This window comes from Lepeophtheirus salmonis, chromosome 5 (genome assembly GCF_016086655.4).
Source record: "Lepeophtheirus salmonis chromosome 5, UVic_Lsal_1.4, whole genome shotgun sequence".
NCBI classification, from domain to species: Eukaryota; Metazoa; Arthropoda; class Copepoda; order Siphonostomatoida; family Caligidae; genus Lepeophtheirus; species Lepeophtheirus salmonis.
In genome coordinates, this window is record NC_052135.2 from 6,467,626 (window position 1) to 6,491,902 (window position 24,277).

General features: G+C 30.6%; 1 protein-coding gene across 1 annotated transcript in view; it reads left to right on the top strand.

The window, feature by feature from the left end:
• Positions 1-2,019: 2,019 nt before the first annotated feature.
• The window catches only part of LOC121118537 (uncharacterized), a gene marked incomplete at its 5' end in the record, with an annotated part of 37,835 nt that continues 15,577 nt past the window's right edge, over positions 2,020-24,277 (top strand). The window contains 2 exon segments of the mRNA XM_040713120.2: positions 2,020-2,263; positions 16,729-16,824. Of these exon segments, the coding sequence (XP_040569054.2) occupies positions 2,020-2,263; positions 16,729-16,824 (340 nt within the window).

Here is a 24,277-nt window from a genome sequence, read left to right on the forward strand (position 1 = left end):
GTCTGAAATTTAGCAAGTAGAGTATCAAATAACCAAGTATGTTCCTATGCTATTTTTGGCCATTCAAGGTCATTAAGGGGCTTTTTTTGACCAAAATAAAACATACTTTTCCTTCTCTCTTTCTAAATATATCTCCTTATTCTCTTCTTCCTCTGTATCCTTATAAATCCCTCTTTCTATCTCAATTCTTCTACCTTCATTCTTTGTATCTATTCATTATTTAAAAAAATCCTAATAAACCTATTTATATAACAGTATTGATCATTTTTGTGGCTCAGCCTCCCCCCATGATGAAAACGTGTAAACTTCCCTGGACATAACATTTTATAAAATGAAAACTAATTTTAATGTAGCTCAGGATTTTTTATTGGTTCAATTTATAAAAATCAGTCAATTACTTCCATTTCTGATATTCAAAAAATGATTTAATTAAACTCATTTTCTTATAATTTGAAATTCGCCTAATTATTGAAACGGAAATAATCCCTCAAAAAAAGATTATAGATGGTTTTAATGGAAACCATCAGATTTGATGTTATACACGAATTCTAAATGATAACGGTTTGTTCAAACGGGGTAATTGGAACTGGATGTATTACGGAAAAACCTGCATTCGTAAGATCTTTGCAAAATCGTCATTTACTCATTATAATATCAGCTAATCATCCATATCTATGGAATAAGATAGGTTATTCTTTAAATTAGGCATCATTTTGTGGAAAAATAGCTATCCTTCTAAAATCTCCCAAAGAAAATTTATTTCAAGAGAAACAAAAAAATGAAAGAATTTGGATATGATTTTCAAAATTTTAACTTTAAATGTGTAATATTAAAATGAAGCATAAAAAAAAGTTTTCTGATTTTTAAAACTTGTTTTACCGCCTTTTGAAAAAAATAAGTTATTTTGTCACGGCCTCAATGTATATTGAAAATATTTATGTAAATACAAGGTACTCATCTCTCCTAAAAATATTGCTTTTATTTCTTTTATGAAAAGAAAAGTATAAAATATACAAGAACCAATGTAACATATTGCCTTTCAAAAAAGGAGAAACAAAATTTTATATAAACCATTGGATTTTATTAATACTATTATATACATAATATATTCAATCTTTTAAGTATAAAAAAATATTAAAAAAATCGCAACATAATGTATTCATTTTTTATAAAAATCTGTTTTTCGTACTTATAAGTCAAATACGACTATTCAAGGAAAACATTTTCCTTTTTTTTTTTTCAAATAAATATATTAAATGTGTAGAGAAAAAAGGATTGACAATATTTATTATAATATAATTATCAGAGAGACTTTTCACGAGGGACATATACAGTGTGCGTATGCAAATCGTACCTTTTTTTATACAAAGATTTAAAGCAACTTGATCAAGAACAACATGTACGATAAAAAGGTTTGTTTTTCAACTTTTTTCGAATTTTGATTAGTGTTAGTTTAAAAAAGTTGTGATATAGTACAAAAGTAACTTGGCCAAAATTTCATTCCATGCCATTATGCCATCTTTAGGTAGTGCATCTCATTTAAAGTTTGAAAGGGGACAAAAGTTCTTTATTTCGTCCACAAAGATTAAAATAGAGCATTAATCCTTATTTTACATTAATTAATTATGATATACATTACTCTAACCTATAAAAAATATTATAATTTTTTTCTTTCTAAAGTTACCCTATGAGGCAAATAGAGAGAATAAAATAAAAAAAATTGATGTTTCCTTTCTGAAAATGTAAAAAAAGGATGCACGCTAAACACTATATTTTTTCTTCTGTATACTGAATTGATATACATCAGGGAGCACTATATACTCAACACCCTGTGACTGTTTTCCATCCACACGCTAAACTTTGAATTATTAATATAGATAATTAAACAATGTAACAATTAAATTTGATAAACTCCTAATTTCAATTTGAACGCCATCTTTAAACACATTTCAACATGACTTTCCTCACAAATCTAAATTGTTTATTTTCCCTGATAACATATTTATTTATTCATTTCAGAGCACGCCATTTTCTTCAAAAAGACTGACACGAATCATTGTATATATCCTGGCTCAATGTGTTCCATGTTATCGTCAAAAAATCCTACGATATTCCTTCAGTGAAGCAGAAACCACAGAGATTCGTATATTCAAATCTTTCCAGAGCTATAGCCAAGTGACTTCTACTTGTTTATGGCATGCTTGTCGAGCCATTACAGTTGGAGTGATTTTAATTATTGCTGGAATCACGATGGCTATTTTAGGTAAGCCCCAAATTCATTTGTAACTTGAATTTACATATGTAACGTATGCGCAGTAAAAACCTACACTTTTTGATAACGAACAAATAGGTAAATTTTTGCAAGAATGAATCGAATTACAACATTGAGGGTTTATGACAAACTTCTGAATTGATATATTTGTCTATTTTTCAAAATTATTTCCTTTGGCTGCTACCATGGCCTCCAACCTAAGTAGCAGCTGAAGCATTTCTTGATGAAGTCCTCGGACATGGCCTCCAACTGCTGATCAATGGAAACCTTGAGGTCATCCAAATTTCGGTGAGGGGTAGCACAGGCTCTTTTCGCGACTATGCCCTAAATGGTATAGTTGAGGGGGAACATCCTGGGGAGGATATGTAAACCGTTAATTCCAGGATTTTCCCAGGGATCAAATAGGAAAAGCTTGCATGCGTTTTTGTCCTCTTATAAAGACTTTAATTGAGGCTGGAGGTGATTTTATTCAATAAAATAAACAAAATCCATCAAGCTTTTCAAGTGAGAAAATTGCATTTAAATAAAATAGTTTTCGCGGCAAATAATGGTTATGCACCCTGTATATTAAATAAGAAGGGATGCATCCCTCCTGTTGGTTCTTATATATATGTGCATTGTATATTTATCTTTTTCTCGTCTCATTAAATTACCTTGACGCTAAGTGAATCTAACACAATGTATAGAGTAATAAAAGTGTGTATGTAGAAATAGAAGTTTACATTTGTGCATTGAGAACAATAAAAGTTAATGATCATTACTAAAAGTTACATATGTATATAGAGTAAGTAACACCTTTACTTTTACTCTGATGTAGAGTTTATTTATATGCAGGGACACCACCACATTTCTTAGAAGAGCTATATAATTTGAAAAACAAAACTAGGGGATTATAGTAACTCTTATCAATTTTTAATTGTGAAACTACATTACTAGACTTAGGATTTTTGAGCAATTTTTTAAGAATAATAATTTTGCTCTGAAGTATTTCCCTTTTTTCGGAAGTTGTTTTAATCTTTTTTTTTTTCAGCTTCAGAAAGTATAGGTATTTAGAGAATCATAAATGAGAATTCCTGCTGTTTTAAGATTTGTAATAGTTTCGAGTAAAATTGACAAATTAAGTTTGATGAAAGGTTTCCAAGGGCTAGACCTTCTAGACCCTTCTGGTAATTTTCAATGGCAAGGACATCTTTTTAATTCAATTCACATACAATTTTCTTTGTCTCTTCGAAATAAGTTGTCTAGTACATGGTAACCTTTAAACATGACCCATAACAGTCCAAGTTAAATTGCACAATATCCAATCAAAATTAGGCATTTTTTGCGGAAAAGTATTTCTCCTTTGTTGCAGTATTCAAAAGGGACTATTTAACAGTACTTTTGCGCCAATTTTTTTCCTTCCTCTCTGTAGCTGTTGTCAGAATATGGCTCCTTTATATCCCATCATGTAATCATAAAATTGTTTACATCATATAGATAGTTTTCACTCCAAAAAGAGAAAGTTGTGTTTTTTGGGTTTATTTTCTAATGTTTTCCCTTCTAATGAAGAATGGGCTTTGAATGTGGATTTTCCCTCCAAAATTGTCATCAAAGAATAATTACACCTGTTATATAATCTAACTAGAATCCAAATTTTCTCTATTTATTTCATACCATACTAGAAGAATGAACAACTTTCAAACAAAAAAAGAGGAAAATTAGGGATTTCCCATAAAAGGGTCCAAATTACCCATTTTTGAGCTAGTGAGGGATTGCTTACAAATTCTATCTCTATACATTACTCACATCGACACCTTTATTGTATCTTGCAAACTTTTTTTCAAAGAAATAGAAATAAATGGCTCAAAATCAGTTGGAAGTTAACCAATTCTTCTTAATCCTGAAATTATTATTCAAAAAGTAGGATACCAATACTCGAAATTTGTCAAAAAGAAGAAGAATAAAAGGGTGAACAGGTCCAAGTCCTAGTCAATCTCAAAATATATACAGAGGCATACTGGGATATCTCTGACTATATTAATTTTGTCAATAAAAATTTAGGTATGCTGACAATTAATTTTGAATTAAATTGCTATTAGGAGAACATCTTCTCCACGTCAAAACTTCAACTCTGACGTTTCTTTGGTGAACTGGTCTGGCTGTATATGTCTACGTCTGGAATGTGTTTGTAAACACTATGTATGTATTTCCCCATGAATCTGTGTGTTTACAGATGCTATATAAATAAATGTATTATCATAATTTAGAGTTCATATTAAGCTCTGTTAATTACTGTCCTGTCTAAATAAATATAATATCCGTATATTCTTTTTCGTTGTGGTTTTAAGTCATATTTTACTTGGGGGTGCCTTGATATTTTATACATAAGTGAAAAGGGCCCTGATATAAAAATATTTAAGAAACACTGATCTACTGGCTTAATAGAATCTATCATGTTCATAACTGTATTGCATCACATAACCCTTCCTTCTAAAATAAATACCTATAGAAAAAAAGGATCGAAATCAGATGATATTTACTTATTCTTTTCAACTATGGCAATATTATTCAGGCATTGTTGGAAATAGTTTAGAGCTTAAAAAACTTAATTTTAATTCAACAAATCAACGTTTAGAAGATTAATTAGGTGAAACGAATAGGAATGAAAGGCCCAAAATTAGTTGACAGCTACCCAATTCAACCGAACTGGGGAGTAATTATTCAATAACTCCTTTTAATTGTTTACAGTTAGTTTTAGGGGGGGGGGATCAGAAATACTTACAGTTCACAACAAAATACTCTGTATATAACTATATTAGTGTGTTAGGGAAGTAACGGCGTGCATTTCATATTTTGTATACATATTTGTCAGTTCTTTGATGCAAAATGTTATCTTGAAATAAGTTGCATTTGTTTCAAATAAGTTCACTTCATAACCAGATGTTTGTAGGTGTATATACAAATATATCAAATAAATACGGCATCTTTCATGTGCAAAATAATTAGCATATAAAATAAAAACTCTATTCCCCCAAATAGAAATGAAACCCTTCAGCAACAACCCTCCAAAAATGTATATATAAATAAAATATAAGAAAGAACCATTGACAAAACCTTATGTATATTTTCTAAAGAAAGGAAAAAAGGTTTAAATTTCACAAGAAAAAATTGTTTTTGACGGCTTTAATTTAAATGATTTAATTTGTTTATGCACCTACGCTTTTTTCTTCTTACTTCAATAACAAAGGTAGTTTAAATTTTGTATGTACTACATAGATAGATACTAGAGTATGGTAGGGTTTCTACCTAGATTTATTGGGGATTAACACCTACGGGAAACTCCGTATTTAATTATTTTATAATATGAGTTTTTTTCTAAAAAGTAATCAAACAAGAAATATAAATCAAAAAGTTTTATTTTTGTTTAATAATAATATTTCACATTTAAAGTTATGTTTTGGCTAGTTTTAAAAACATTATCAGCTAGGTAACGTACCGCATTGTCCATTGACTTAATACATCGAACGTTAGTATTTTAATACCCCTTGATTTTTTTATTCTTTTTAGTTTCTCTTAATATAATTTTTCATTAAGAGGTTTTCAGGGAATAGTTATATTAAAAGTAAAGATACAAAATTATATTGTTAATCTATTTTATTAATAGTTGTGGATGATAAGTTGTTCAAGTAATTAGATATTGGCAATATTGAAAAAAATGTTGGTTCTTCCGAAATTAACCCCCACCAATTTAAGAATCTTGGGAGACGCTAAACCTGATGGCATCAGTTTTAGCTCTCAATCATCTTTATACTTGAAGTTATTTGCGTTCAGATATTTTGTAAATTATAAAATTGAATTAAAAAACTTGTTTTTGTATATTAGGCGTTGAAGTAATTAACTAATTTTTATAAATCGCAATTAGTTTAATTTGATAAAATCATCATAGCGACTCCCTTGTATTTCCAAGAAACCTCTAAAAAAATTCCTCTAGAATGAAACCACACTCATCCCGCTACTATTGATAAAGTAAACCGGTTTGTTTTTTCAACTTTTTTTTCGAATTTTGATTAGTGTTAGTTCAGAAAAGTTGTTATACATATAGTACGAAAATAGCTTGTGCAAAAGTTCATTGCTCTATTATGTTCTCTTTAGTTAGCAAATCTCGTTCAAAGTTTGAAAGGAAATAAAAGTTATTTATTTCGTCCACAAAGATTAAAATAGAGCATTCATCCTTATTTTACAAAGATTAATGATGATAGACATCGTTCCACCCTAAACAAAATGTTTATAAAGTTTTTTTTCTCAAGCTACCCTATCGAGCAAAAAGAGAGAATATCATAAGAAAATTTTAATCCTTCCTTACTGAAAATGTAATAAAATAATCGGCACTCTACGCAGATCATCCAATTTTCCTAATTTTTTTTTCTTTAACCACCTCCATCCCCCTACAACCAGGAGGAGGGTGTTAATGTATGAAAATGAGCAAATTCAATTTTAGCCCAACTTTTCTAGTGATTACATATCTTGGTAGTATTTATTTCAGAAAAAATAAAAAATAAGTTGTTGTAAAACTCGCAAACGTGTACTATGGTTGGATAAATGCATATATTCACATTTGTAATGTTCATATATAAATGGAACGCGCTAACCTAATCATTCTAATTTTTCTTTTTTTCTAATAATAATAATTCATATATATGCGGAAAAAGGATGGATTTGTGGTCCTTAATGAAATATATCATTAGATGTGAATATTTTATAAGGTTTCTATGATAATATGTAGTACTGCTAATGTGTACATGTCATTTATATATATATATATATAGGGCATACATAAATATAATACTGAAAAGCTTAAAGATATATATTATATTTATAAATACACTCCTTTTAGAATTATTTTTTAATTATTTTTTTAAAAGAACCTTATAAAAGATGGCGTTGCTAAAACGGAAAGGGAGAAAGCCAATTTGAGGCATTGAAGAGGGCATCAAATCCATGTATTATTATCTCATATTTGTAACAGACATGGACTCTGAACCAAATGTATCTAAGATAAAATTTTGTGCCAGGTATGAATTTGACCAAATTAATCATTAAAAATAGTTTCCTTTCATTTTTTCGAAAAAATTTATATTACAAACCCATGTTTTTTTATTAAGTCACAAGTTTACTAATTTTGGAGGCTATTACCGCTCCTCCACAGCTCCCCATCCGCCGTGAACACCCCTGACATGTAAAAAAACACACAAGTTTGTTTACTGTAGAGTGGCCTGTTTCAAACCACTTTGGCTACGTAACTAAACCCATTAGTGGCAATGAGGTGTTTAAATGGTATTAAGAGAATTGCCCGAGGCTCAACACATAAAATTTTGTCCAACAATGGCTTTAGAAAAAAAAAATTGAGGCACAGGTATTTTCAGATTAGTTTTATTTATATGACCCATGTAATTAAGAATCCAAAAAAAATATTATGCTAAAAATTGCTTCCTTTATGAAGTTGGGGATGAAAATAAAGATAACATTATTTTTGTTAAGGATAGATATTCAATAATTATTAATTAAAAATTAACTCTATTAATGATTAAAGTTAAAGAAACAAATATACTTTCAAAAACCTCTCCTTTCGATAAAACTTCGTTGATTCAATGCTCAATGTTCGGGCAATTTTTCCTAGTACCGTTTAAACATCTCAGTATTCAAATTTGTTTGTGCATTACATATCTAAACTACTATTTATTTTTGATAACGACACTCTTGATGATCCAGATTAGCGTTTCTCAAGTGGGTACCACGGTTAACTAGGTGCAACCTAAAATTACGCATTTTGACATATAATTAAAATAAACATCTACATATATTTGAATAAATTATTTTGACATATAAAAGGATTTTAAATTTGTTTTAGATATATAAATTAACTGTATAAATTTGTCTCAAGTACCCATTGTCAAAAGTCGTCCTGGTAATAGCCCACCGGAGTCGGTGTGACTGTAGTGTGCATCATATTGTTCTATCATTTAACCGCCTAAATACATTTGATTTCACAAAGAGCAAGGAATATGCAATACCATCATGGATCTTTTTCTAAAAAGGAAAACCCTACAAAAGCTGGTATGATTAAGCATAAAATTGAGCCACGGCCTACCTTATGCATTGAATTTGAGTTTTCCTTGTCTTATTGTTGGATTCTTGTTTTGTTATCTTGCTTGAACGGTCAGTCAAGTTTCTAAAGTACTTTGTAAGCCTATGTTTTTAAAGCTTTATAGTTATTTTTATTTAGAGCTTTACTAGTATATTGTGTCTAAGTAAATAGGACATTTGCATTTAGGCTATGCATTTTTAATCATATTTGACCCAGAAGGACCTTGAAATTTTATGGATTTTTCAAGGGTGCCTTGACACGAAAAGTTTGAAAGATGCTCATCATGAGAATATTGCATTTTATTCTTCTTTGATTTAATGTAGTTTTTTACATTAATATTTGTAACTTTATTCAAGGGATTTAATTAAAAATGGCGTGCCTAAAAGCTTAAAACATACTTTATTTTGTTAAAACAATTTATTATTTTATTACATTATGTACTAAAGTAGTAAAGGAATATGTGTACATAATTTGAGACTTACAAATCAAATTTTCTCTACAAAAATATGTAATTCAGATTACTGTTCTCAAGAAGATAAGTCAAGCAGAGTTAAAATGAAGAACTTAGAGCTTATCCTAGTTTGAAGAAAGACTAAGATTCTAGAGAACATGAATAATAATTGTTATATTACAAGTTTTATTTTTACTTTTTATTAAGTATAAATTGTGATTCACAGAAAATGTACTACTTTCTTTTTGTTCACGAGATTCTTCAAAACATTTTTATAACTTGAATAATGTTATCCATAAAAAAGACTTTTCTCTGTTTCAGCAAGTTTCCACGCTATCCTGCTATTTTCTCAACCAATAAAAGATCAGAACTTATGTTAATTCTGATACTCTTATCACAAATAATCTTTAACTATTCAGAGGAGTGTGTAGCCTGCCATAGGAATGGGTCCTTCTCTATTTAGTTAGGAGAAAAAAACTCTACATAGGATATATATTTTGAAAAGTTTTTTCATAGTATGGAGTTACTCGTACTAGATTAATCACTTTTGGGAACATGTAAATACGACACCATGTTGAGGGTAATAGTTGTTGCTATAATTAATTAAAAAATTGATAATATTGTTTAAAAATCTATATGAAAACTCATCTATTGTCTTTCAAAATGGAAAGACTATTTTTTTATCTATTTTTATAATTAGAAATAAGGGTTTTTACATATAAAATTGGGTTGTTTATTTAATTATCATTTAAATAATAAAAAAAAGTTTGTGCTTCTATAGGTATATATATTATACATATATAATTTGATATTAAAAGATTCGTGTGTGTATGCCTATGAAAGAGTCCTTAAAATAAAAGAGGGATTGAGAAAATAAAAGAAGAGGAGGAGGGGGAAAATATCTTTATTATGAGAGATTCTTCACGTTTTATAAATAACGGTAATAAAGAAGAAGAAAAATAAAACATCTTCTTTGCCAATTTTTGAAACTCTGCAAATATGCATGTAGAAAATAGTCTTGGGTTTTGGTCCGAAAATCCTAGATCAGTCTGACAAAAAAATCCGTCTGGATTGGTCTCATTTAAAATTTGTTCATCAACCGAGTCCATCGAAGTCAGTTGTGTTTCAAAAGTGTGAACATTGACCTACAAAAACGTCATAGCCACATAGGTTAATGTGTTGTATAAATCAGAAATGGGGAGAAAGAGGGTTGTTACCGTATTGTGTTACTAGAGTTGATATCTTTTTAAATTAAAAATAAGCAGAGGAGAAGGCAGGAGAGAGAAATATGTAATCCCCGGATTTAAGACCTTGTTAATATCAACTGTCTTTTCTATAATTTTAGGAAGAACTACTACTATAAAGAGGAGATATGACTACATTTAAAATAGCAATAGTCCAGGAAAAATATTACAATTATGCAACCTTTCCTAAAAAAAGAAACTGAAATTATAAAACCCTAAAAAGTTAGTCAAGGCAAATAAGTCAATCATACCAACTGTTTTTTATTTCCTGAGTTGTTACAGACTATCATCATGGATAGATAAGCTGGACATAGCTCGTTGTACGACCACATTTATAAATTCCCTTGTGACATACTAAAAAAAGTGACTGTTGCATCATACATTATATCCACTGGCCTAGTTCAGAGCATAGGACTAATCTCGGCCCTGGTGTTAATCTATTTAGAGATATGAGGACTCAGTAAAAGATTCAAATAAATACATTCATTTCCTCTGTGAAAAGGGCGGAGGAGTAGAAGGAAGTAAAAAAGGACATTGACAAGAATTACTCCGATGTCCATCCTCAATCCTACTCTGAGTACAAGGACTAAGAATTATAACTCCGCATCAAATCCACCGAGTTACGTTCCGTCTAATATGAGCTCACACACATGTTCAATCAGGTATTGAATATAATTGAATCTATTAAGGAAAGGATGTTCATTACTCAAAAATTAATTAAGAGTGACAAATACTAAGGAAAAGAAAATTCATTCTTGAGACTACCAATTCCAAAAAAAAACGGGCCAGCTAAAAAATTCGCAAGATTTATGTACATCACTGGTAATGTTTCTTACTAGTTTTATATAACAGCGATTCTGATGATTATTGTTTCAAAACATACCCTATATGTTTTAAACTCATCAAGTCAAACAGTTATTAACAAAAAAATAATTATAAGTATAATTTTTAAAATAATATTCAAGAAATTGTAGCACAATTTCTTGAATATCAAGGCGAGTAAAATATGAGACACACTCAGTACTAAAGTACTCCCTGAATAACGTATAACGTATAAATGTATCGAGTGTTTTACGTGCGTGACGCCAGCATAGTTGATGTCAGTCATTTTTGGGAGCTAAACTACCAAGTTTTATAATAATGAAAAACCCTTTTGTCATTAACATTGAGGAAAATAGTGAATTATTGGGCCACGTCAAAATACGACCAAACAAATGAAAGGAATTAAACCTTACTGTCTAGTTAGATTAAATATCTTAACCTGAAATGTATTTAAAATATGTTGTGACATCGTTATACACTGTGATTTCTATATTGTGGATTAAAATCAACAATTACATTCTAAATAGGTAAAATATATTTTCCTCTAATTATCTTACTGTTGTCGTCTCTAATCGATCAAAAAACGAATTTAGCCATTTTTAGGGATTATTTAGTTCATCTTACTTTGATTTAATTCAAGTATCAGTGTTTAGTATTGGCATCAAGTACTATTCAATGTAGTTGTTTAGTATTTTTAATCAACAATCCATTTAATGTAGTTTTATCAAGGTTTATTATAAATTTCTCCATTTTATTTTGTTGAAGTTTAAAATTCAAAGTGTTCATATTTTAATGGACCACTGGGGATAATTTCATTACTTGTGATAACAATATATGTATGTTGAAGGAAAATTCTTGGTATAGAAATCAATTTTCAATGAATGTACAGAGTACATAAATAAATATCAGGATTCATGTCATTTCACATATGTAATTTAAGACTATCTAAATGTCTGTTATTTAAATTAAGAGTTAGCATATCCCTACGTAAGAGACATTCATTAGCAGCTTCAAAACATTTGTTTGAGAAAAATTAAAGTCCATTAATTATACGTCAAATAAACCGATTCAAGTTTTTTTAAATATATTTTATTATCCTAATTATCCCCAACTAGATATTGTAGCTTTCATGGTTCCATACTTCTTTTTATTTCTCTGCTCTCTTGAGAGGAAATGAATAATTATCTCTTTTTAAAATAGGCATTTTACAAAAAAAAAAAAACGTAATATGAATTCATTTTTTCCACATGAACCGGTTTTACTGCGAATAAATATTAGGACAATGATTAATGTGTGAGTCCTTTTCTTTCTTTTTTAACTTTGAACTTAATTTTTTGAATAATTACCCATGATTTTCATCTATTTGTCTCAAAATCCTCGTTATTTATCCAACTGTGATTTGAATATTTAACCGAAAATTTACACTTTTTTTTCTTTCTTCCTACGATTTGAATAAAATTTGATATGTAAAATAAGTATCATTGGAAAACGCAAAAATGCTCTCAGTTTTATAACTGAGAGTTCCTTTTAATGATAATTTTTCTTAAAAATCGTCTGGAAGATTTCTTCGTTTTAGATTGTAGTCTGTAAACCACTCATCCGATAATACATTGATTGATAGCTATTAATATATATATAGTATAGAGTTAACAATTTTTTTATTCTCTTATAAAAAAGTATGGGTTTCCCTGACCATATTATTTTACTTTAAATATCACACATTTTAATTTTTTTTAAATATCAGAACAAGATCGAATCAATATCTTGCTTCAAAAAAAGACTAATAGATTGGTAGGTCTTTGGGTTTGGGAGATAGTTTAATTTGTTCATATCTGTTTGTAGAGGTTTAATGATTATAAGGTTATGCAAATATCTTGGTTTTAAACAAATTTACGTTTTCATTTTCATAAATGATTATTATTTGAATTTATTTATTAACCAAAATGAAATCGGATGAAAAACAATAGAAAAGGTCTACATTTTCTATGGAATGACCAAATATATTGACTATGAGATTCAATGAAGAACCAATCTTTATAATCACATATTCCTTTCCAACAAATAAAATTGTTTTCATAGAAATCAATTGACGATTAGATGATAATACATTTTGTCCTGACTCCAATGAAGCTAAGAACCTAGGGGTATTTTTTCCTAATACGTTTAAAAATCCAAATTAGGAAATAGGATGGTCGGCTATACCTAGACTTGAACCCTTCTCCACATGCTCCTCCATACGCACAATTGCCTTGTCAATGTCCTTGACGGTGTGGCTGTAGGCCTTTAAAGCTAACCACACATTCAGATATTCAATATAATTAGATTTGAGTAGTTTGTAATGAAAAAACTACATTCAAAAATTAGGAAAGGAAAAACGGTTTGTCGTGTGCCCTTTCTTCTTCTTTTTTTTCATTATTTAATCAGTGGTCGTGGTGTGAAGTTCTCCTTTGAAGTATGAATAGAACCTTATAACCTTATATAGGGTTGGAAATAGTAAGTAGTAGAGTTGGCATTCTTGTAATGAAAAAACTGAGTTTAAATATTAAAAAAGGAAAAACGATTTTGGGTTTGTTCTTTCTTCCGCGTTGTTCATTATTTAATCTCGTCGTCGTGGTGATAGCTTATCCCTCTTAAGTCAGCAATCTAGCCTATCTTTGGTATAAAGTGTTTCAAAAACACATAACAAAATAAATATATATGAATTTAAATATAATTAGGATATTTTACCTGCACTAATGCTTTTTTAAATGTAGAAGGTTTACCTATAATTTTTCGAACACAGACACTCGCATTTAATAATTAGATGAGATGTAATCTCTTGCATGGATCCCTTGACGATAAACCTTGGAGCACAAGAGTTTCTAGGAGCTTGGGCCAGGAACCACTACATTTTACAACCCCTCCCCTCTCCAAGGTCCGCGTAGTCTATTGTTGATATCAAGGAATAGAGAAAAATATACTTAAATTGAGCTTATTCTTAATTGTATTAATATAACCTTTTTATCCGTAATCCTCCCAGTGTGACTTTTAATAAAACCATAAAAATACTCCTAAATGGAATTTGCAAATGAAAAATATTGATAAATTATCTTTTTTATATTATGAGTATTTTAAAGTAGTCAATCGTTCTGTCAAATTTATTTTGGACACGTCATTTATAAATAAGAAACTTTATTTTTTAAAATTACCTAAATACATACAATCATAGTTTGCAATACTAACAAGCAGAATCTGATTTGTAGCTTATATTTATGTGTATGTATTTTGAATTTAGTTTTTATTGTTACGGGGAAAAATAGATACAAAATGTAGGTTATAATTAGAATTGGATAATGAGGATAGTAATGAGGCACATAATTGAGTGATTAAACCAAATATAAAACCCATTTATGTGTGAATTACTTATCATGTTATTACCTCGTGATTATAAAGAGATGCAAACGAAATATCTTACAGCTCAAAGGTGTCTTCTAGGAACATCCTCACTGTGTTTAACACTATTCTGGTCATGTGATCTATTATATAACACATGGGCTGAAAAGTTATGCTTTTGCTTAACCCGGTTATTACAACTCTTTAAAATTTAAATCATCGGAACCTAATCAGTTCAATTCATCAACCCTTTTAACTGCAAGTTTGTATAACAACCAAAATTATTAAGTCCAGCTGTACTAAGTCAAATACTTAGAGGACACTCCACCAATGAAAAATTATACACTTATATTATTTGAATAATGAATATTTAGCATAATATGAACGAACTCATCAGTAATTACAGAAATTCTTGTTTACCTGAATATATAGTTTTATAATTTATTAACCTAAGGGGAATAACATTCTAGGGAGAGTCAGAATAATTCCAAATACCACATTATATTTACAAAACCTGCAGTATTTGAAATCACATTATGCGTTGACCTACTGTATACTTATTGGAGGTTCTATTAAATATTTGTTTATCTACTTATATATTTTATTTCACCGTCTCTTATTGAACTGGGATATTACACAGCCCGAGATTTATAAATAACAGTGCTTCTTTTTCCTTTGAATCTACGTTTTATGGCCAATTCTTTTGAGTATACTCCTGAAACATTGCATAAGATTATATCTAATTACCTTGATAATACTTTATTGAGGATTTATTGGTGTCTATATTTAGCAATTTTTTCTATCAAGATTTGATTAATTTAATTAGCTGTGTTGCTTAAAAGTCGTTCCTTTTGATTTCATGAACTGTTCTTTTTTTTCAATGTGAGGACTGGGTCAATGAGTTCTATATCTATATATATGGAATTACATTATATCTACTTACACTACTTAATCACATCAGTGGGTTTAATAGCATGTTAGGCGCAAAAAATAACATTTCAATACAAATATACCGTTAACACTACTTCGAAAAGATTTGGGGTATTTATGTTTAATTTTCAGTTGAAATAATACATTTATTATAAATTCGACATAATGAACCTTTTTTCTTATTTGATTTCGATATTCATTACTCTATTTCACCATATTTAAGGAGTTATCTAAAAGTCTCTTCTCAGATATTTATTATAAAATATTGTACATACTCCTTCAAAAATCGACTCCTAAAATCATCGTTTTAGATTACCTACTAAAACTCAAAATTTGAGCCAATTTTTTGTCATTAAGTTATGTAGAAATATCTTTTAAAGATTATATATTATCCAGGGTATCTATTTTAATTGATAAATTCTTTTATTTTATTGTTAAAATTTTGATGATTTTGTAAAGATACACATTATGCTAGATTACTTATAAATATAGGAGTGACAATGACGTATGTAAGAATTAAATACATAAATTGTACATATTGACTAAGAACCTGTCAGTTTATTTTTTCCTTAAAATGTTATTAAATCCACCGATAAGATTGCACAGTAAGTCTAATGCCTTTCTAGTTATTTATATAACTCATTAAACTGTGGTGTACAATGGCAGAAGCAAAAATGAAATATTTTACCCACACAAACTCATCAGAACTGAAGGGTACACATTTAATTTGCAAAATTCTCATTAAGTAATGAATATTTTAAAGACATTTTTTTTTTTTTTTAAATTAAATGTTTTTACCATTTTTTTTTTTTGTTTAAGCACCAATCTCTTATTTGTAATATTAATTACAAATAAGGATGTATTGTTTTTCGATATTTTTAGCGTTTTAATTGATACGACGAGTGAAAAATTGAAGTAATCATAAAAAAAAAAATTAAATAACGTAATTCTTATCATTACATAATATAATTAAATAAGTTGGGCTTTCTTTTTTCTTTTTTTTTACCCAGTTCACTAACTGCGTAAAAAAGGATATTCACTAACGAAGGATTAAGTTATAACATGAATAAAAAATGCTTATATAGAACATTACTTTCATATGAACGTTTTTTTTTTTTTTTTTGTTTTTTTTACTTGTTTGAATAATGGTGCAACTCAAAGGCTTTGAACTCATCTAGAATAATAATAAAATTACAATTTAAAGTTATTTGATCGACTCTGACAGGTAATGGGGAATACATAAATATATATATGCAAAGTACTTGAAAATTCAATATTCAAAATGTTGAATTACATTAGGATCTCTTTACCAAATTGGATCATTCATCTTGATTATAAATATACCAAAAATGTCGTATTGACATCCTATAAAAAAATAATGATGCCATTTATCTCAATGTCATTATCAAGACATTTTTTTTATTTTACTTCGGTCCTTTCTTCATTTTATGTACAAATTTATGTATCTTAAGCATTTCTTTTCCACGGTATTTACTTCTTTTTTTTCATTTAGGGTATCTGTCAGATCTAAAAGGAATTGATGATGGACCAAACAGCTTCAAATTGAATAATCTCAGCTTTGCTGGACCAGTTGTCATGGGATTTGGGGGTAAGGAACCAACACATTTACTTACATATGTAAATATACACACATATATATATGTTAGGGGTATATTAGTATGCGTACAACTGCCGAGCTAGAACATTCGGGATTTACCAGTAAATATCAAGTCCAAATTGTCTCTTAACTATAACAATTTTTTCATTGCATGCATTTTTTCTTTGCGTTTATTTCCAGACCGAATTTAAAAAAATTGTGTAACAAACTTTGATTGAGTACTGATATATCTACGGCAGTGATTTTCAAGCTTTTCATAAGGGATGAGCCCTAAGGCATTTTTATAATATAATCAATTGTTATGTTTATTATGGAGATGCATCACGGAGTACAAGGGCTCCGTGGAGCTACTGTAAACCGGTTTTAAGCTTATTCACTCACCTCACAGATGAACAAACAGCGCCACCAAACTGGAGGAAATGTACTCACCTAAGTAGTTATCTTTAACGCAATGTTAACTAATTAAAATATATATGTACTCTGCGTTTTGTTGTCAGCAACGATTATAAAGTGTTATAAGCGTTGATTTGGTTAGATTTGAATTAGTTCTTAATAAGCTTTGAACATTTTCAACAACTATTGAGTAATAATTCCATATTGGGGAATAATTGACTAACTTTAATAATATAACTATAAATAATAATACATTATATCCAGCTGGTTTGGAACTCTCGAGTCATTGTGAAGTCATGTAAAAATGCTCTACAGGTTTAATCAGATTAAGATCATAAAACTATACGAGAAAGAATAAAAACATCCTGTAGATTTTCTCCGAATACGAACGTTGTGTGGCAATTATTGTGTGCCCCCAGTCAAGGGAGCACTCCCAAAAAGATGATTGAGTTTATCAAGGTGACAAAATCAACTGTTTACGATGTTGTCAAAGCTATCAAGGAGTCTGATGGGTTGAGAACAACTGCAAAGAAGACTCATGATAGTTCTATCAGCAAAAACGCACTACAAACGTCCTAAAGCAAAAGGGGAGGGAAATGTGGCCTCTTAGTTAGCCTGAAATGAACCCCTTGGATGACTATGTGTAGGGTATCTTGGAGACAGAGTACAAAAAATTGCACATACCACAGTTTACTCCTTGCGGGCTTTCGTTCTAAAGGCAGTGGCCGACATGGGCAAGGAGTTTCTCATCAAGGCTTGTGCCAGGTTCAGGGCCAGGTTGGGGTTGAAGCTAAAGGTTTGAGTGATGTACTTCACTATGGACCCCGTAATGTAAGAGCAAAAGATTTGATAATTGCTGAATTAATTTTGGAAATAAATTGTAATTTTCAAATTATCTAAAATTTTATTAGTTTAAAATCCCCACCCATCTTTTGTATAGTCAATGCTTCCAAGACTTATGTCAGTCTATTTAGAAATACTTTTAAATCCCCTTCCTTTCTTCTAATAACCATAGTTTTTCGGAAACCAGGATTTAAAAAAAAAAAAATCAAACACTTTGAAACTATTTCGGCAACACCTACCTAGTATTAACTTCCTTAAAATCCCATACATATTATTAACCTACTCCTAGATAACTATGGTTATTGAACGGAAAACATTAAAACCTATTTTACAAAAGTGTCTTCTTCCTCGTCTTCCTCGTCATTGGATCCGACGAGCTTTATGATTCTGTGTGAACCGAAATAATTCGGTCCGGTAAATAGTTTACCCTAGATCAGTTCTAAAGAAAGTTTAGTCGTGATCGGACTTGTTAAAAATTCAGTATAGACATATTCCATTTATGAATTGTTGATGAATTAACTTGTGGTTTAAAATTGTGACTTTGGCAAAATAGCGTCACATATAAGAGTAAAAGATTTCTAAATTGCTAACTGAATTTTGGGAAATAAATTGTGGTATACAAGTCCCTGCCCTGTATATGTATATTTAAAATATTCTTTTTTTTTTTTAATTTAACTGTTGCTCAAATGCAATATGTACAAATTGGATCCATTCTCATTTTTAGAACGAGACAGTGTATTGATTAGAGATGAAGTTCCATTCAAGTTTATTTACAAACAAATTAGGAGCTTATTTAGTAAGAAGTACAAATATATGTATCATTGTATGTAAAAGGATCCATAAATTATGTACATCAATGCATTCATACATACAAAGTCCGATAATTTATTAAAGGAAAAAAGTTATGACAGTTTACTATCATGTTTATCATTGAAAGAGAGCAGAGCCTAAATAAATGCTAATATTAAGAAAGGCAAGGGGAGGAAGGAAAAGTTAATGAGTTAGCTTATATGGAGAGTTCTTAATTAAATGAGATTGTAAAATTAAAGATTATACAAAGAATATGTTTAATAAGTTATTAAGTTGTAATATGAGGTTTATTCTTTAGTTTTAGGTATATTATAAAGCAATAGGGAAAATATAAAAAAAATATTAACTTTAATATTGTGGGTCTAGTAAAAGGAAATTCATTATTTTTCCAATAAATTTCATTAGTAATAACACGATTGGTTTACACTAGATGACGTTAAAAATATAAGATTTTGTACTGAAAAGCTTTGTTTTGTTTGTGCTCGTGTAAAGGTTGGGCATTAGCAAAGAGAAAAACCTCCATATTTTACAGTTTTACTTTGAACAAGCTGAAAGTGCAAGGCAAGTGGATCAAAATATCAGTATTGTGTATGGTCCTGAAACTATAACAGACAATCACGCGCAATTTTGGTTGCGTCGATTCCGTTCCGGTAATTCTGGCGTCATGTAAGCATTTTTTTGATTGTTTATAGAGCACTTTGCCAAACGGTCACTTTGACAAATGACTAATTTGACTAACGGACCCTTTGTCAAAAAAATAAATATATATTTAATTCATTCTGCAAAACTATAAAAATATCTTCTAGACTACACCAATGACAAGCACATTTTGATAAGCATAGAGTTAGGGACAACCTTGGGATAGAAAAGTGTCGATCAAGACTTGACTAGGTACATAGAGCTCCAAACACAATCGATCTAAACGATTGATCAATTCACATTATCCATTGAATCTCAATCATTGATTGATTGACTCCTTCTATTCTTTTCTCTCTTTCTAATTTATATATTGAGCGGTAGTCATATTTTTTGTTACACCGGCTTTAATAGCGGTGTTGTGCCTGTTGTTTTTCTGGAGAAATGGTATAAATTAAACCCCTTATTTTGACAAAGAAGAATGATAGGAAACAACGGATTTTGGTTTATATATTTATTCATTTTTCAGAATATTATAGCGGACATCACTTATTAACGAACGAACAAAAACTTATCAAAAGGAACAGGAAATAAACTATAGATAAAAAGAAGGAATATCACAGCCAGGGTATACGATGAAATTACTGGCTGACCAGTAGCAACAAGCGGTTAATACCTTTTAAAGCATTTTCATAATGAACTAAATCAATTATTAATGAATCAACACTTTAAACAATTAAACATGATTGGGAATCATAATCACATAGTATTGAAGCATCATCAAATGCATATATTACTTATTTCGGCAGAGTGGTTTTAAGCAATAAGGTATTTGTCAAAGTTCCTGTGTACAGTTAAGATTGCCAAGGAGATAAACATTAATGTATTCTTTTTTATCCATTAAAATGGGTTACTTTTTAATCGCTTTATATGATCCTTTATTTTATTGGATTATTATATGATTAGACAGATTTTGTAGGAACGGTACTCAAGATTATCTAATAAATTATTTATCTTTTGAATGCAAGAATGATTTTATTACCAAGCAAAATCAAATTGTGGGCAATAATTATTTTGAATGATTGTAGGGAGGATATGTGTGTTGATCACCCTCTATCGAAAATAGGTAATACTAGCCGCAACCTTAACATAGACTCTCAAACCATACCAATAAATATTACCACAGAAAATAATATTAAATACAAACCAAATCTTGCCACCTAATTTCATAGATAGTAAAGAACGAGATATTCTCTATACCGGCGGGGTGTACCTGCTAAACCTAACAAATGCGTACCAAACCTTACGTCTCACCTATTTATCAATCAAAAATTAAACTACAAATGCAAAATTTGCGGATATGTCTACCAACATAATAAAAAAATAATTTTGAGAATATAATGGCAATTGAATCTAAAAGAGAAAATAACGGTTCCTTTTTTATACAAACTTTTGTTACAATGCATATAACAAAATATGCTGATTTTTCTTTACGAAAAAAAAAAATGTAATAATCAGCCAATTTATGTTGATGTTTCTCTAACTGTTTATGGTGGTCATATTTAATCTGCTTGTACATGACCTTAGAGTCATGCCCAACAATTTGTTTACAATTGTATATACAAAATAATAATGAATGTTCTATCTAACAGCTCCCTCCCTAAGGCTTAATTAAAGAAAACATATAGTTCCAAATCTCTAGAGAAAGTAGAAAACAAGTGATAGATCTAATAAATAAGTAGATGATCCTGCATATACAAATCTTCAAGATACCTAGAAAGCATGGATAATGATGCATAATACAATTTTGAATACTAAGGAAGACAAATTGGGACTGGTTTGAAAATAATAAAATAAAATATAATACATTTGGGATCTAGGTATAAGCCTATAACGGGGTGTCAAGCATTCGGCCCACCTGGAGGCTTGGTACGACCTACGGGATAAATCTTTAAAATCTATTATTACTATATTGTCTGCTAGGGAACACAGTCTAAACAAATAACAAAATGATTTACTTCTTTTAATTTTTAACTTTTTATTAATTTGGACTTGACGAGATAATACTTAGCCCCTAGTCTAAGATCTAGGTAAATTTAAACTATGATCTTTACTTCCTTTGATTGGTTGATCATTTGAAATAATTTGTTTTTGCTTTAAAATGTATATAAATAAGGCAGTACAGGTATGGGTCGAATTGGCATTATTGAGTCGATTCCAATAATTTATCCCCATACTTCTAAAAGGCCCATTCTTGCCCATTCCGATGAATCGGTACACTCGTAGTTTTTAGTGAACTAGAAACAAAATTTGAAGGTTTTCACAGTCATGTTCCCCTTTCATACAACTTTAAATCATTATTTTGCAGTGTAGAATTGAAGAACAAATTTGCCTGTGTGGGTTTGGACACATTTTACAAGTACCTTCTACCCGGCTACCCTACATTGAGGGCACTTTATGTAAGAATGTTGTCCATGTTTGGGCGACCTACCTTGTGAGCCATTTTTTCACTAATTATCATTAATAAACTGCGCTCAAAGCTTACACATAAGCACTTACATGAGATTCTGAAATTGGCTGCTTATCAAGACGTGATGCTTAATATTGATAATAATAAGATGGCTACATATACATGTGCAAAATAACTGAACAAGACCATTATTGGGCATAATAACTAGGTAATGTGCATAATAACTGAACAATGCCGTTAATATGCAGAATAACTGAGAAAGATTGTTAGCGTGGAAAATCATTGAAATCATAAATTTCACATTATTATGGTCCAAGACTCTTTCCAGAGATACCAATCATTTCTCGTCCCATGGGATATACAGCATGTTTTAGAGTCAGCACCCTTCATCAATTCAGCACGACTAACAAACGGGTTGTAACCCACCTGCAAGTCCAAATATGTTTATAACTGAAAACCGAAGAGACTACACAATTTTAAGGCAGGGTTATAGTAGATGCCATCTCTCATTACATTACGTGAAATGGCAATGGGTTCCTAACCGTTTGTTAGTCTCGTTGGCACGCAAGAAAACCCATGGGCCAGGATATCGACCGGCGTTACAGTGGATGGCGTCCCTGATTGTAATACATTAATTGAAGAATGGTATTGACTCTAAGTCCATCCCTATGGTTATATTGCATATTCCATGGGCCGAGTATCAATTTGTGTGCCTGGAAAGGGTCTCGGAAGTTAATGTGAACTATATTTTTCCCATGATTTTGCCCATTAATGTTATTGTTCAATTACTATGCACATATACTAGTTATTTTTCATAATAACAGATTTCTTACTTTAACTGCAACATATATACGATGAAGGATCAACAAGAAATTGTTTCCTTGTCTTTTTGAAAACGGAGCATACGTGTAGTATAACTTAATAACTCGTTAATTTATAAATAAAAAAAATCTAGGTTCCTTCAATCTAGTAGAAGAAGTAACAATCCTGGGGAATACAATCTCCATCAAAAACGATAATGTAAAAAACCTAAGGAAGATAGATAGCATTATTAGCAAATCTATTGATGAAATTTTAAAACATAGACTCACCCTTGTTGAGAAAATAAAAGGTTGGAATCAAGTGTTAATTCCAAGAGTAAACCACATCCTGAGATGTACACCATAAGATGATACAAAATGCCATACTTGGAGGAAGAAAGGAATTAATTTCGTTCGGCTCCCAAAAACGGTTGGGCCAAGTCGTTCGTTCACTCCCAAGAAACGTGGAGGCTTTGGAAGGCTTGACTTAAAACTACAGTGCCATCTCCTTTTATTCTCTTGGAGTAGGAGGGCCCCACATGTAGAGTTCCCGTGGAAGAGGGCGATACTAGAAACTGAAGGTAAAAAGTATCCAGATCGTTTACAGTGGTCGCCGATGAGAGAAATGAATAGCATTCCGATTGAATCCCGAAGAGCATACTGGCCAACTATAGGCTTAGAGGCCCCAATCGATGGAAATGAGCTGATTACATTATATCTACCTGAAAAAATTAAAAATTATTTGGGGTTAGTGACAGTGGAAGATGTGATAAATGCAAAAGGGGTTCATCCTCTATTGGTGATGCTGAAGAATCAACTCCAACAATATTCATTTAATTCAAAAAGGAAAAAAGACGGGGACCCCTTCAAAGTGGCCACATCGACTATTATGGACAGCATCTCTTGGCAAGACCACACAGACAAATTTAAAGAGGCTGCAAGTGAAACAAAAAGAGTTCAAGACTTCATCAAGCGTGTTTGGGATCCTATCCTTACACCAAAACAGATGTACTTGAAATACCGTATATCGTCTTGTGTCTTTTTCACAGAAGGGCTCTTCAAGGACGACTGGGCAATCTGCAAGGAATGTTGTAAAAAAGACAATAACACATACTTTCAGAGATTGCAGCGCCCTGAATTATATAATACCGGGTGTCCGGAAAGTCCTGACTGATTTCTAACTTCCAACTTCATTAAGATCTACAAGGACTAAAAGTAGAGATACAGAGAAATGTTTTTAATAAAAAAACTTCGCTTGGTTATAATCTATAATATGTTTATAACAATTTTAGCTTCCATAACAGCCACAACACGGGACGGAAGGAGGAGCAGGTGTTCTTGATGTAGGTGGGGTCCATCTTGGCCCAGGCCTTGGTGATACTGGCCTTGAGAGCTTTGGTACTGCTGTGGCGTTTTTTGCAAGCCTGCCTCTCAATGTGCGCCCAGATGCTGAAATCCAAGGGGTTCAGGTCGGGGGAGGAGGGGGCCAGAA